We start from the raw sequence: 13478 nt of genomic DNA on the forward strand, positions 1-13478 counted from the left end.
TCTCATCTTTATGTCAGTTTTTACTACCACCGCTTGGTATAACGATCTGATTTTACTACACTAACATTTTTTAAAGCGAGTCGCTTTAAGTTTATTATTTTGTGGCTTACAGGCTTTGTTTTAGGGCTTGTAACTACTCAGATATAAGAACGGTTGATGATTTCTTTTTTAATGGTCGTAGCCGCCAGACTTTGTATTAAATTCCGCGATGAAGTTTTTGATATTCGAAAATTATGATATTGTCGTAAATATCAATCGAAACACAACATATAAAGGGCAAATAATAAGTATTACATAAATTCAAAATGGCTTCCATTACACATCATTGTGAAAGGTTTCGTATTAAAGTCAATAAATACTTAAAATATCCACTTTGTTTTCCATATTTGTTACCCAAGCACCTACCTACGTATTCATAACAGATAAATAAATAAATGAGAAACAAAATACACAGGAGACACAAACACGTACGATCTTTGAATAATAGATGCGCTGTACCCGTCAAATTGTATTGGCCCAATTCTACCGTTCGATATTTAAAACCGGCGCGGGAATTCTACCAACTGTCAGGTCGTACTTTTTAATTTCGTTCGGCACAGACAAAAAATATAACACGAACCTCTTTCGTTGGGAGTACCTATACTCTATACATTTTACTCGCACAGAATCAATATTGAACTAGTTTCCTCAGAGGAGATTAATTCAATTACTGATACGTTCCTAGTCGTGCCTATGGGCGTATACATAATACATTTTCCGTCCGTATATGACACGCTTTCCCAACCAACTTACTTAGTGGTTTCGTAATGAAATTATTCGAGTTCTTTTATAGGATTAATCGGGACTCGTTAATCTTTGTTTTTGCGGAAACCGAGTTTTATGTTCAAGTTAAGTGTCTTGAAATAATAAATTATGACTTGTTATCTTTTTCTGAAGAAATTAGCGGAATGTAAAAGTAGTTTATTGATCAGTTAAGTTTTATGATAATCTTTGGTAGTCATTAAACCGGCAACGCACCTGTGACTCCTCTGGTGTCGCGGTGGTAATGGTCGGTAGCGCTGATCGTTTACCATTAGGTTAGCCGTCTGCTCGTTTGCCCCTTATTCCCGAAAAATCTCGAATACGAGTTTCCAAGATTTCCATTAATGAGTTTCTGAGATTTCGTTTGTCTATATTGCAGTATTCCAGAATTGAGCATTCCCTTTCTCAATACCCTTCTAGATTCTAACTACCTGACATTACCATCGCCAAGAAAATATCAGTAATATAATACCAAAGACTTAATTCAAAGCTAATCGACACCAAAAATACGAAATCAAAGCACCTTTCTTCTTTGCACCTTTCAAGAACCTCCTTTATATGTCACATGTCAATTGATAAGTATTGTTGTACATCAATACCTGACATCATGTTATGTTAGCTCAAGCTAACGACGTCAGGTGCGTCAATCGCTCACGTCATCGTATCATTTGTTACGTCACCTTGATTAATTGCTTCACCGATGTTATAGTGTAGTGTTGTATAGATTGGGTGTCAATATTGAAGTGTAGTCGAGATATGGTTGGAGGTGACGAAAATAGCGTAAGCTGTTGTAATCTTAGATAAGCGAAAATGCATCCACTTATCTTAGTTTATAGTTTAATTATGGGATAAACTAAAATGATTATATAAAATAATTTATAGGGCTTGATATCCATGATTATGGCTTCATATTGTATTCATTTTGTGACGTATCAGTGTAACCTACACTCGATGGCTTAGGTGACTCATAATTTCTGAGATATAAAAAGATAACCTAAAGGAAGTCCAATATAAAAAATAGACCAGTCTTTCAATTTCCCCGTCGAAGCTAGCAGGTACTACAACAAATCAGTCAGGATTGTCCGTTGGCGCGTCGAGCGCGGTTGTGGTGAACTGATTGATTGCTCACTAAACCAATCCGGTGATAAATCGATCCCTGCTGCCGCTGCCGATAGTGGCGACGTTGTGGTGGAAACTGGCTTTTGTTTATTGGGAAATTAATTGTTGCAGACAGCATTTTTTAAAGCGGATAAGTTAGAGAGAGTGGATTTACTGAACAGCAGAGTAAATGCTATGAAGAAATTATGGTAACTCTAGATCCACTATTTCCTTCAATAGTGAGTTGAATCAATCAATCAACTCTTGATCTTAAGAATATGATTGTTAAGACAATTTCACTGCACGGTTGGTGCGGTGGCCGGGCAACCGGCTGTCGCGCAACGTGTAGCGGTTTCAATTTCCGCACAGAATGAACTCTTTGTGTGATCCACAAATTGTCGTTTCGGGTCTGGGTGTGATGTGTATGTGAGCTTGTATGTTTGTAAACGCACCCAAGACACCGGAACTACACCGAGAGCAACGGCGGGGCAATGTTCTTAATAAAAAAAATAATTAAAGGCTCCAGTTTTTTAAAAGTAAACCAAAAGTAACAATAAAACTCAAATTAATCCTCATCCAGTTTAGTAACAAATGATGAAGCACAACACAGAATACACCCTCACATCTTCAATAGCAGCCTCTACAAAGAACAATAAGAGGGATACAACAGAGGGGCACTCTTGTGGACTGTTACCGGTCACCACGTTGAGTCACCCTGTATACAATGCCATTCAGGACACCATGACACACTTAAATAGAGGTCATTTGAAAATAAACCTTATGAAGATGAAATTAAAGTTAAAATCACCCTGTACACAATGCCATTCAGAAGACCATAGCACCTGATGGTGGTCGTAGCAGAATCAACTTTATGAAGATGAAAATAAAGATGTTACTTGCATTTTGCGATACCTAAAGTTACCTTCTAATAGATATCGTTGCAAAATAAACCTTATGGAGACGAAAATAAAGACGTTGTTTGGCATTGTAGGAGGATAAAGCACTGATGTCACTAAGGTAAGTGTCTATCCATTAGGGAACGTTGAGTAATATAAGTAGCTTAGTGATAAATTATCTTTATTTCAGTATATTGTGTGGGATGAAGTGGTACTTTCCTATGTTGTGATCCTTGAGAAGATCTGAGATCTTCATTATGATCAGTGGTTCAAGAAAAAGGCCAAGTTCCTTATAAAATCTGGACTATTTCTACGTTAGTTATTTATGTTATCAGCTTATTCACGTAACTGTTTGATAATGAACTCGACTAGTTATCGCGTGTGTCGCGTAATGCTACTCATGAATATGAGCCTCTTGCTTAACTTGACATGGCCTGAAACTAGTCGAGTTCCTCGGCAAACAGTTACGTGAGTAAGTCGATAACATAATAATTAATTTAGTATGTTTTCATGAAAACCGTATTGCGTGGATATTGAATATTGAATGAACAAAATGGTATTTAGTTTGACTTTATATTCCGTACTCTGAATTCTAATTTACCAGCTACAAATGAGGCTGTATAGTTTGTATAATAAATAAATATTGGATTGGAATTACATTGACATTGAGATTAGTTACAAGAGTAAGAGCCCTTAGAATATAACGAAGAAGGATAGGACATTAACCTTGACAAGGATGATAGACACTTGGAAGCAGTTACTCATCGTCATAAGTCAATATTAATGACTCACTGACCTTAACCCACTTGGAAAGGAGCCAAAAGAAAAGATACTTTACTATAGAGGAGACAAAGTATATATTTGATTGTTACGACTGACATGAAGTTGGGAGATTAATCTGGACCGTTAGTAAGTTTGTGACGGTCATTAAGAGGAATAAACATGGTCATATAAAATGTGTAATCGAGCAGAAGATTGGGGGTGAAGACATAAAATCATTAGGATGGGAGTTTAAATATTCTTTAGTTTAGGTTAGTTAGTTTTAGAGCTGGTTCAGAGTTTTGGAAACTTGCAGGTGCCTTAGTACGATTTTGATTTAGCCCAATGAGATCAAAACGAGAGCGCGTTCGGAGGTATGATTGGCCGGCTCGAATTAACCAACCAATCCTCTCGAATGCATGCGTTCTCGTTTCGATTTCGTTGAACGCAAAGCAAACTCGTACTAAGCGTACTGATAAATTCTTGAATTAAACTAAAAGTTTCTAATAAACTCGTTACCTTGAGTAATTAAACTAAAAGTATTTTTAGTTATAGTCTTGTATCATCTGTAAATTGTATTTTTGATGATGTGTGTAAAAGAGTGCTCAAAACATTTAGCCCCGTACAAACAGTCTCTAATGTCGTACTAAGAGTCACACAATGGTTACTTAACCCCGTCAAATCGTCCAACCAAATGGTTATTAAATAATCATTACATTTCTTTAAGTAGGGCACTTATTTCCAGAAGACAGTTTCCAATAAACAGTTATAAAATCAAAAGCACAATGATTTATGCTACATTTAAATCAACACAGAACTAACATTTCCTTACAAATTAGAATCCCTTACAAAACGAAATAGGAAAATTTGATAAATAGGCGTGAATTGCTTTTGTATTCTAACACCTTGTACAAATACAATAAGGTTTTATTCCCTAAAGCATTGTACCGCGTCTTATTGAACAATGGGCAAAGGAAAATGATATTTATTTACGAAAAATGTTTTTCTTTTTATCTTATATTCGCTTGACTGCTTTGTTAGTTTAGTACAAGTAGGGTTGTTGAATTTGATTGTCAATATTTTGGCGAATACAAGTATGTTTAGTATGGAACATTTTTCGTTTCTCATACATAAGAGTGCGGGTTTCGAAACCTACCAACGGCAAGTACCAATATGACTTTCTAAGATTATTTAGACTCCACTGACAAACGATGAAGGATAATATCGTGAGGAAACCTAGGCTAATAATTTATAATTATAAGTTGGAAATCGCCAACCCGCATTGAGCAAGCGTGGTGATTAATGCTCAAATCTTCTCCGTGTGAGAAGAGGATCCTTGTCAGTAATGCCCACTTATAGGCTGTTGATGATCTGTCTGCTTATTTATATTAGATCTTTTCTTTGTCTAAGAATAATGAACTAAACCTCTTATGATGTCACCTATTAATAAGATTGTCTAATTATTGAAACTAGACTGCTTGTTTTCAGAATTGCAACCCACACAATGTCTGGAAGGCTCAATAATCTCTAATATTAGTTATTTGAGATAATATTTTAAATATCAGATAATGTATTGTATTTTGAGCATGTCATGTCTAGGTATATTTATGTAATGCTAAAATAGAATATAGATACATACTCTGTCTACAATAAGTTTATTTATTCGAAACAAAACCATTTAATATATGAAAACTTAACTTTCATTTACACATTGTAATTTCTAACTCTCTCTTTCGCTCTTTAAAGTTTTCTAATTAGGTATTTAAAAACACATTCTATTCCAATAAAATAAGTACTATTCCAAGAAGGTTTGATATACAATCAAAATAACTAATTAATAAGTAAATTACAAATAAAAGAACCCAAACAGAATTCAAAACCTTGATCTTCAAATACAAAACTTTTAATAGTGTTGAAATTTTGCGTTGAAAATTTAATTTAGAAAGTTGTAAGCCCTTTATATTGCGTGTGGTGGGAGAGTGGAAGGGGAAACCACGAGAGTTTAGTGGTCGGAGAGTAACTCGATATTAAATTGAAATAAACAGAAAATAATGGACAAACTTCATATAACTAGTGGGTAGTGGTTTTATAGAGGTTTTGTTGGTCAAAATACATAATACATAATATGTATTGTTATATTCAGGACTAACTTATTGTTCTACTTTATGTACCTATGTACTGAAGTCTTTAGAATATGTGTATATATTAGTATGTTTTAGACTAGTTAATTTTGGAATAATATTTGTCTAAAGTTCGATGTTTTGTTGTGTATGCCTACATATTGTTTCAAATAGTTTAACAAGGGCGCGTGTAACTTTAATTCGCCATGCTCAAATCATACATTAAAATGACTCAACTCTGATGACATTTACATTACATTACATTAACAGCCTGTATGAGCCACTGTGACCAAAGGTCTTCTCACACGGAGATGGTTTGAGCGTTAATCGCCACTATCTAAATAATCTTAGAAAATACATACAACTAGGAAAAAGTCACGTTAGTACTTGCCATTGGTAGGTTTCAAACAATCACTCTCAAGCAGGAGAAGCAGGCGTACTAAACCTCCGGGCCACCACGACAGACATGACAGAAGTCACAAATATCTTAGAAAATAAAACCAAGCTTCCGATACACGTGTAAGCAAAATCTATTGGATTTAAGCCCAAAGGGTAACAATATACGAACATGGATTGACAAGACGACACATGATGCCACTTTTGGTAGCAAATTCAAGGACTTTCTTTTGTTTTTTTTTTTGCAGATGTAAGATAGGTATTTTGAGCATTGATATCAATAATTATAGAGCTAGATCGAGACGTGCTTACTAGGTAATTGGTTATTGGATTCAGGCATTTAGGTTTTTTGTTAAGAAATATTTTTTATACGTAATGTTTTGCGTTTTCTTTCAAGTATAATGTACACATATTTTCTCTATACGAACAGTCATTAATATCAAATGATTGGTACCATAATAATATCAAATATTTTTTCTTTAACTACACACATACATAATCTCATACCTGTTTCCCATAAGGGCAGAGACTATGGAATGTCAATTGCTACGAATCTTACATACCTCTTCTGCTTCATCATCAGTCATCAGTATTTTTATTCATGCTCGTCGGTTAAGAGTACTTTTAATTTGGCCATTCTTTAATATATCGCCAATTTGATCGATTTATTCTTTTTCTTTAGATATTATTATAAATGTCCATCAAGCTACACTGAAGAGCATTTAATTTCTTTTTGTTAGAGATCCGTTGTTTTTCTCAAAATCAACATCATTTCATGCCATTTCAGTACTAAAATGAATGAAAATGTAGCATGTTCGTTCGTAATTACAGTACTTTGTCAATAATTGCTTCGGAAACCAATCAATTAGTTCATTTTGTTTGAGTCTCATTACATGCAGTGTTAATTTGATGCATGGACACTTCATCTCCTCAATTGTAATTAATTTCAGCGGCTGAGCAGCGAACAGTATTATATTGGCTCGTTGAAACTTTGTTGATTTTTCGCGTACAGGTGACATATTGCGTTGTAATTGGTTGAGTGTTATTGGATTTTTTGCCTATGTACACATTGGGGAATATTACAATTTAGTATACTTCTGTCGCTTTATCCATATTAAATGAAAGTTATAAATTATAGTTTCAAAAATGACTGCTTTATATTTATTAATTAGTCTTTACAAATATTTAGTACCGTTTATGGCAATTGTATATAATGTACTCTATAATTTTAATACGTTATATTATGGAAATAGATGCAAGAAGATTTCCCATATTCATTCTAACACTTGAATAATAATGTCTGGTCTCTTCTGGAGCAGAGATTTAGGCTCTAGTTTCTCATAGACTTAAGTAAATAGGTACGTACCATAGCGAGCTTCCTCCCCCTCGGGTGCCTGCGCCGTGAGGGTGGATAACTCCTTCTCCAGGTCGACCTGGTGCTCTCCTGCGTCCCATGACAGCAGCCCTGGAACAAACGAGTCGAATATTAGTACTGGTCATGGTGAAAAAGATAGAAGATTCATATTGTCTTATTTTTATGACGTATACCAAGATGACGTATTGAATCTTGTTCAAAACCTAGAATAAAATAGGTGACACATTTAAATCTAAGACATAACTAGTATAATTTCTTTGACCACAAGACCCAACACTGAACTTCAATAGAGCAAACACATTCCCTAGTTTACTTGCGCTATAAAACCCTACAGGCACACATAATGAAAAACCTCACACCATTTAAACCCCAACAGGTTATATAAAATTCGCTTTAAAACAATATATTCCGAAATAAAACCTTAATTAAAATGAGTCCGGGCAGCATTAACATAATATTCTTTGCACAAAACGCTTCGCTTTACACCGTTATATTAAAGGTACGTAAATATATGAGAGTATAAAATTAGCTGCACGTGTGATGCAGGCGGGGAGGAAGTAATGGGGGAAATTATGCACCGGTATACGGCACGTGTCTCTTGTGTAGCAGAATAATATGTAAGTGTCGGAGATAAATGGTTTCGAAATTATGTAGGAATTTCGCTTGTTAAGGTTTTTAAGATTAAAGTGTTTTTCTAACAGAGATGTGCTATGTAAGTTATGCTAAGAAGATGTAATAGCTAAGCTGCGACACTATGTGATCGTTTCCACTGATACTAAGTTATGTAGCTGTGCGAGAAGATGCGTAGTAGTATGCGATGTATCGATAGTAGGGAAGCAATCCATAGCACGCATCTTTCCATATAAAAACATAGCTTAGTTGAGTCCGTTTCCACCAGTGCTAAGCTATGTGTACCAATAAATATGATTAGTGGAAGCCAAACACATCCACAACAACGTAGCATAGCACATCTCTGGTGGAAAAGCACCCTTAACCCCTGCCAGCTTACGCCCTTCAGAAAAAAATGTTTTGTTGCTGTCCTGCAGCAGACATTTCTATTGTCAGCCAGTTTCGCTGTAGACTTTATTATCAACATATTTTAATGAGTCCGACATCACTAATTAGTGGTCACATGAATGCTAGTACGCTAGAGGGTGGTAGCTTGATTTCACTTCACAAATGTAGGTTTTCAATTGTTATTTCATATGAATGCCGATGGGTAGATTTAAAACTTATTCAAATCGAGACGTTGTAACATAGCTAGAATCCAGTCTATATAACCTATTTGTAGATTTGTTTACTAGAAATAAAATGTTGATGAACTGTGTATACAGATTACAACAAATTTCTATCTTTCTGTCTAGCAAGCACATCTACAGATAGACTTAAAGTTAGGCAACTAAACTAAGAACAGTTAAATAGGATTTTGAAATATTAGAAGCAAATATACAAAAACCAATTTATCGTAAACAAATTTGATAAGGATAAACAAATGAATAAGGGATAAGAAGATCACTGAAATCAGATTCTAAAAACGATTTTCGAGAAAGTAATCCGTCTGTGTTTTGACGAACAATCCTCTAGGATTAAAAGGATTTTAGGCTTAACTTAAATATTTAATGGATCGACGAAGATATACAATTTTATTAAAACGTTTCAAGATTTGATGTTTATTTTTCTAGATGATAAAGTTTTTTTGTTAAGCTGAGCGATGAGTTACAAAAAATTGTTTGCGTAGGTAGAAAATCTGAACAGAAGAAACTAATGGTCGCAATTTATATCTTTTCATAAACAATAAACAGAAGAAAGTTCACAAAAAATATCAATATTCGGCTGCCGGGCAACGTGTCGCGGGTTCGATTCCCGCACGAAACAACTCATTGCGTGATCTACAAATTGTTGTTCCGGGTCTGGGTGTGTGATGTTGTATGTTTGTAAATGCACCCACAACCCAGGAGAAAATCATAGCGTGGGGATCATAGCGACGTAACAAGCACGGCAATTCAAGTAAATAACATTTAATGAAATCGTGTGTCATGTGATATATTTCATAACGTCAATAAAAAGCCAACGGTCACCACCTGTGTATGTACATACACAACGTAAATACATGTCCATAAATAATAAACAAGATCGATATATAAGAAAATAAATAAATAAATACATAATACAAAAATTCAAAAGCATCTAGGCACTCAGCAAATAAATATCAATCTAGGACACTTTTTCTTTTTTCCTTTACTTTTCTTTCTCTTTAATTATTCACACAATTGCGTCTTTTTGCGACGCGACCGACGCGACGGTACGACGTTCCTTTTTTTATCTTTTTATCTTTTATTCATTCGCCTATTTGGGACAACTTTGTCTCTTTTTGGCTTCGAGATGTATTTTAATCTTCGTATTTTTTTAAAAGTGACGTTGGTTGATTGCAAAGCATTTTGAAATGTATTTTGTTGATAAGAGGGCTGATTTTTTGATGATTCTATAAATTTTGAGGTATTGTATTGTCATTTTGATTGGCATACTTTATTGTGTAATACTTCCAATTCAATTTAAGTCTATTGATTAGTATTAAAATGATTTTGTTTTTCATTGATTTTTGGATCTTGAGACGCAATAAGTATTGTCATACATAACGTCACGCCTTTTATCCACGACGGGGTAGGCAGAGGGGCACTTTACGTGTGCAAGAGGTGCGGCACAATAAGTATTGAGTTTGTGATTGATTCTCTCTAACTTTCAAATACCTTTACTAGAACGTCTATAATATCATCGTCAGTAGGTATATTTTTATCAAACAAAAACCAGAAACAATTTTCCATAACGAACTACCACCATAACAATAAAAGTGTAAATGGAAAACTACCCAGTACCCAGTTTATTTCCAGAAGCACTATTGAGCTAAGTCGTACAATGTGTATCGTAACCGGGCCATATCTCTGGAGAACACGCCCTGTATAACAGAGCTAGAAATAAAACAATATACAGCCGACACCAGCGTTGTGGCGCAATATGTTCTAATTAAACCTCCGTGGACGTCTGTGAGGGATGATAGCTTAGTGTGTGCCGTTTAATTTTGTTATTTCCTACGTACGTATTAGAGTTTCATATTATTTAACACGTTTGTTGTTATCTAGTTAGGTTGAGTTGGAATTAAATGGTTTATGTAGGGATCGTAATGTATTTTTTATAAAATAGGTACCCGTTAGGAACTATGAACTTTAAAAGAATAATTATCTTGATTTTTACTGACCTACTTTGACGTAAATTTAAGAAAAAACTTATTTATTCAAAGACAGCAATACTCTACATATGGCTATTGTAAGTACTAAAAAAGCACCTATAGAAATAAATAATTAACATCTATAAATTATGCGTCACCCATGAGGTCGGGAGTGCAATACATTTTAATTAAACCGCTGGGAGTGATGGATCCCTCTCTAATGATAATACAGTATGATGAATGCGCAGCGTCTATTGTTTCTGTTATTGTTTATTTATTACTGCCTCTGCTATAATTCCAGTGAATACAATGCGTACTCAGAGACTTTTAATGATTACTAAAACTATTCCTTAGTAACGTAATTATAGATCAGAAATTATATGCCTGGGTTTCCTCACGATCCTCTTTCAGCCGTACATAGCTTAAATAAAGTCAAGTAATCTCAAATTTATTTCAATAATACCACACAAAACCAAGGAATAAAGTACAAAATTCTTTTAAAAAATTAAGTATACGATCAAAGGCAAAAAATCTAGAATTACTCTTTAGATCCGAAAAAAAAGTCTGAAACGCAAATTGGAGGTACAAAAGGTATAATAAGAAAGTAAAATTTTATAAAAGTAAAATATCGTGGGAAATGGCCGACAAGAACGTAGATTGAAAGCCGGAGGGCTATTGAAGGAAAAGTTAACGTAATGGAAAACTTTAAAGAGGTCCAAATGGGGTTTTTGGGAGTTAGGCGTACGAAGCAGCCATTGTACAATTTGTATTAACATAAATTAGCTTAGGCGGAATATTTTTGGATGAATACCAAATGTTACGGGTTTAACAGGGCTGTTCTTTAAATTAGAGGTTAGCAGGGCTGTACTTACTGAATACAGACAGGAACTTTATTTTACAATATTATTTATCTTACTTAGTGGTAATAACACTTATGACGTTGTAATTTAAGCCAATTATTCTGGTCTGGTACACACTTAGCCTAGCTTCACTGAAAAACAGACTGATAGACAATTTAATTTGACTTTTCAAAAGTGCCTAGTTAAATAAGGATTAATTGAAATAAATGCTTTGTCTTTAACTTTGACTGGTGCGAATTGATTACTAAGTTAACTCTACACATAGCCATCTACTTACACATGGTGCCTACAGAATAAAAAATTGCAAAGAAACTTCAATTCTTTTTATTTTTATCTCCTTCCTTTTCAACTACGACATTTTGGAAACTTTTCCTAAACTCTAAAATAGTCTCCCTAACAACTAAACTTGTATCTGCCATCTTGTCTCAGCACTCGAACTCTCTACTAATGTATTATGCAGAAAGGGCACGGAGTTTGTAAAGTTGAAACAAATCACTGATTGTTTCGTTGCTCGCGTTCTCAATTACTCTGCTGAAGTCTATTTATATTGTTTGTTTGCTAGTGTGCTAGTTAACGCTATTGTTCCGTCTATCCTTAAGTTTATTGGGTTTAAGGGTTACTTTCTAAATAGTAGTTTTATATTTGTGACTGGTGAAAGGATTATTAGTTTTATTTCGCTTCGAGACGGCTGATGTGAAAATCATCATGGCTGATATGGCGACAATGATGCTAATGATGATCTTCCTATATTATTATAAGAGGGAGATATTACTATCAACAGTATTTTTAAGGGGGGAAAGTGTCCAGTCACTCCAAAGACACTCCTCTTGCCTCTCCCAAAGTGGAAGCACTTTGGGAGAGGCAAGAGGGTGTGTCAGACTCTTACTGACTAAAAACTACCCCGTTCCTACTCCTGCTCTCCGAGCCCCGGTAAACTTGCTACGTAGTCCGCAGCTCCAATACTATCAACCACCTACAGGGTCTCTTTTCACGTCATTCTATGCGGTGATCCTATAGATAAGGCTACTATTACCACTACACGACTAAGTACTACACAACTATCCCTACAAAACTAAACCTATCTGAACTATCCGTTATCAGTTTACTATCTCAGTAAAACCCAATCTCCTGTCCCAAATGTATCGCAAAATGTCAGAGGTTAACGGAACTGGGTTAATTGTGCGCAGCAAACTGAACACGCTGTACTTGTTGCACCCGATACCGATGGAGACACGCCCTGTATAACGTGTTTATGTGTGAGCTATCTCGTGATCGCGTCTGTGTTGTGTTGTGGTAGTATCATGTGTGATGTGAATCTCAGTATTATAAGGTATTACAGTTTAGTAATGGGATGTTAGGGCTTGGTTTTAAGAACAACGGCATTCAAATTAATATTTCTTTTAATTCGTTTATGCAGTCTATCGCTTTTCTCTTATTGAAATCACTTATTTGGTTTTTTTTTTATTATTTCTTTATGCTAATTAGGGACTTTTATAACGCACAGTGTAAGTCGGTTCCATCGTACTTTAACACACATTACAAAAACGAAATCAATGGATCAGGGTCATAAAGTCGAACACCTTTCTCGCATCATCGGAAGTCGGTATCGGTAATTTCAAAATTGAAATCATTACTTTCATCAGACCAAGATCACACCAGGTACCTAATATTCTACAATCGCTTATAACACTTATAACATTTATAAACACTTCGACTTAGCACGAAAAAGTTAAAAGCATAAAATCCACGATATATGCAACTACAATTTGTAGATTTCAACCTTTAAAACCAAAAGGTTGGACAAAGAAAAAGTAGTCAGGGATTTGCATTACGTAGAAACTGCAGCCGACGATAAACTTCTGGTATTAAAGCTCACATTAGCAGAACGAAGCATTTACTTGGAAACTTGTGCTCTTTGAGGAGGTTCTTATTAAGAAAATTTACGAGGAA

At 34.9% G+C, this 13478-nt stretch overlaps 1 protein-coding gene across 1 annotated transcript in view; it reads right to left on the reverse strand.

Moving 5' to 3' along the window:
• Nucleotides 1–13478, reverse strand: part of LOC118274312 (microtubule-associated protein futsch) — a 198234-nt gene that overhangs the window by 72502 nt on the left and 112254 nt on the right. Inside the window, 1 exon segment of the mRNA XM_050707568.1 lies at nucleotides 7437–7535. Within this exon segment, the coding sequence (XP_050563525.1) occupies nucleotides 7437–7535 (99 nt within the window).

Source organism: Spodoptera frugiperda, chromosome 3 (genome assembly GCF_023101765.2).
Source record: "Spodoptera frugiperda isolate SF20-4 chromosome 3, AGI-APGP_CSIRO_Sfru_2.0, whole genome shotgun sequence".
In the NCBI taxonomy this organism is placed as follows: domain Eukaryota; kingdom Metazoa; phylum Arthropoda; class Insecta; order Lepidoptera; family Noctuidae; genus Spodoptera; species Spodoptera frugiperda.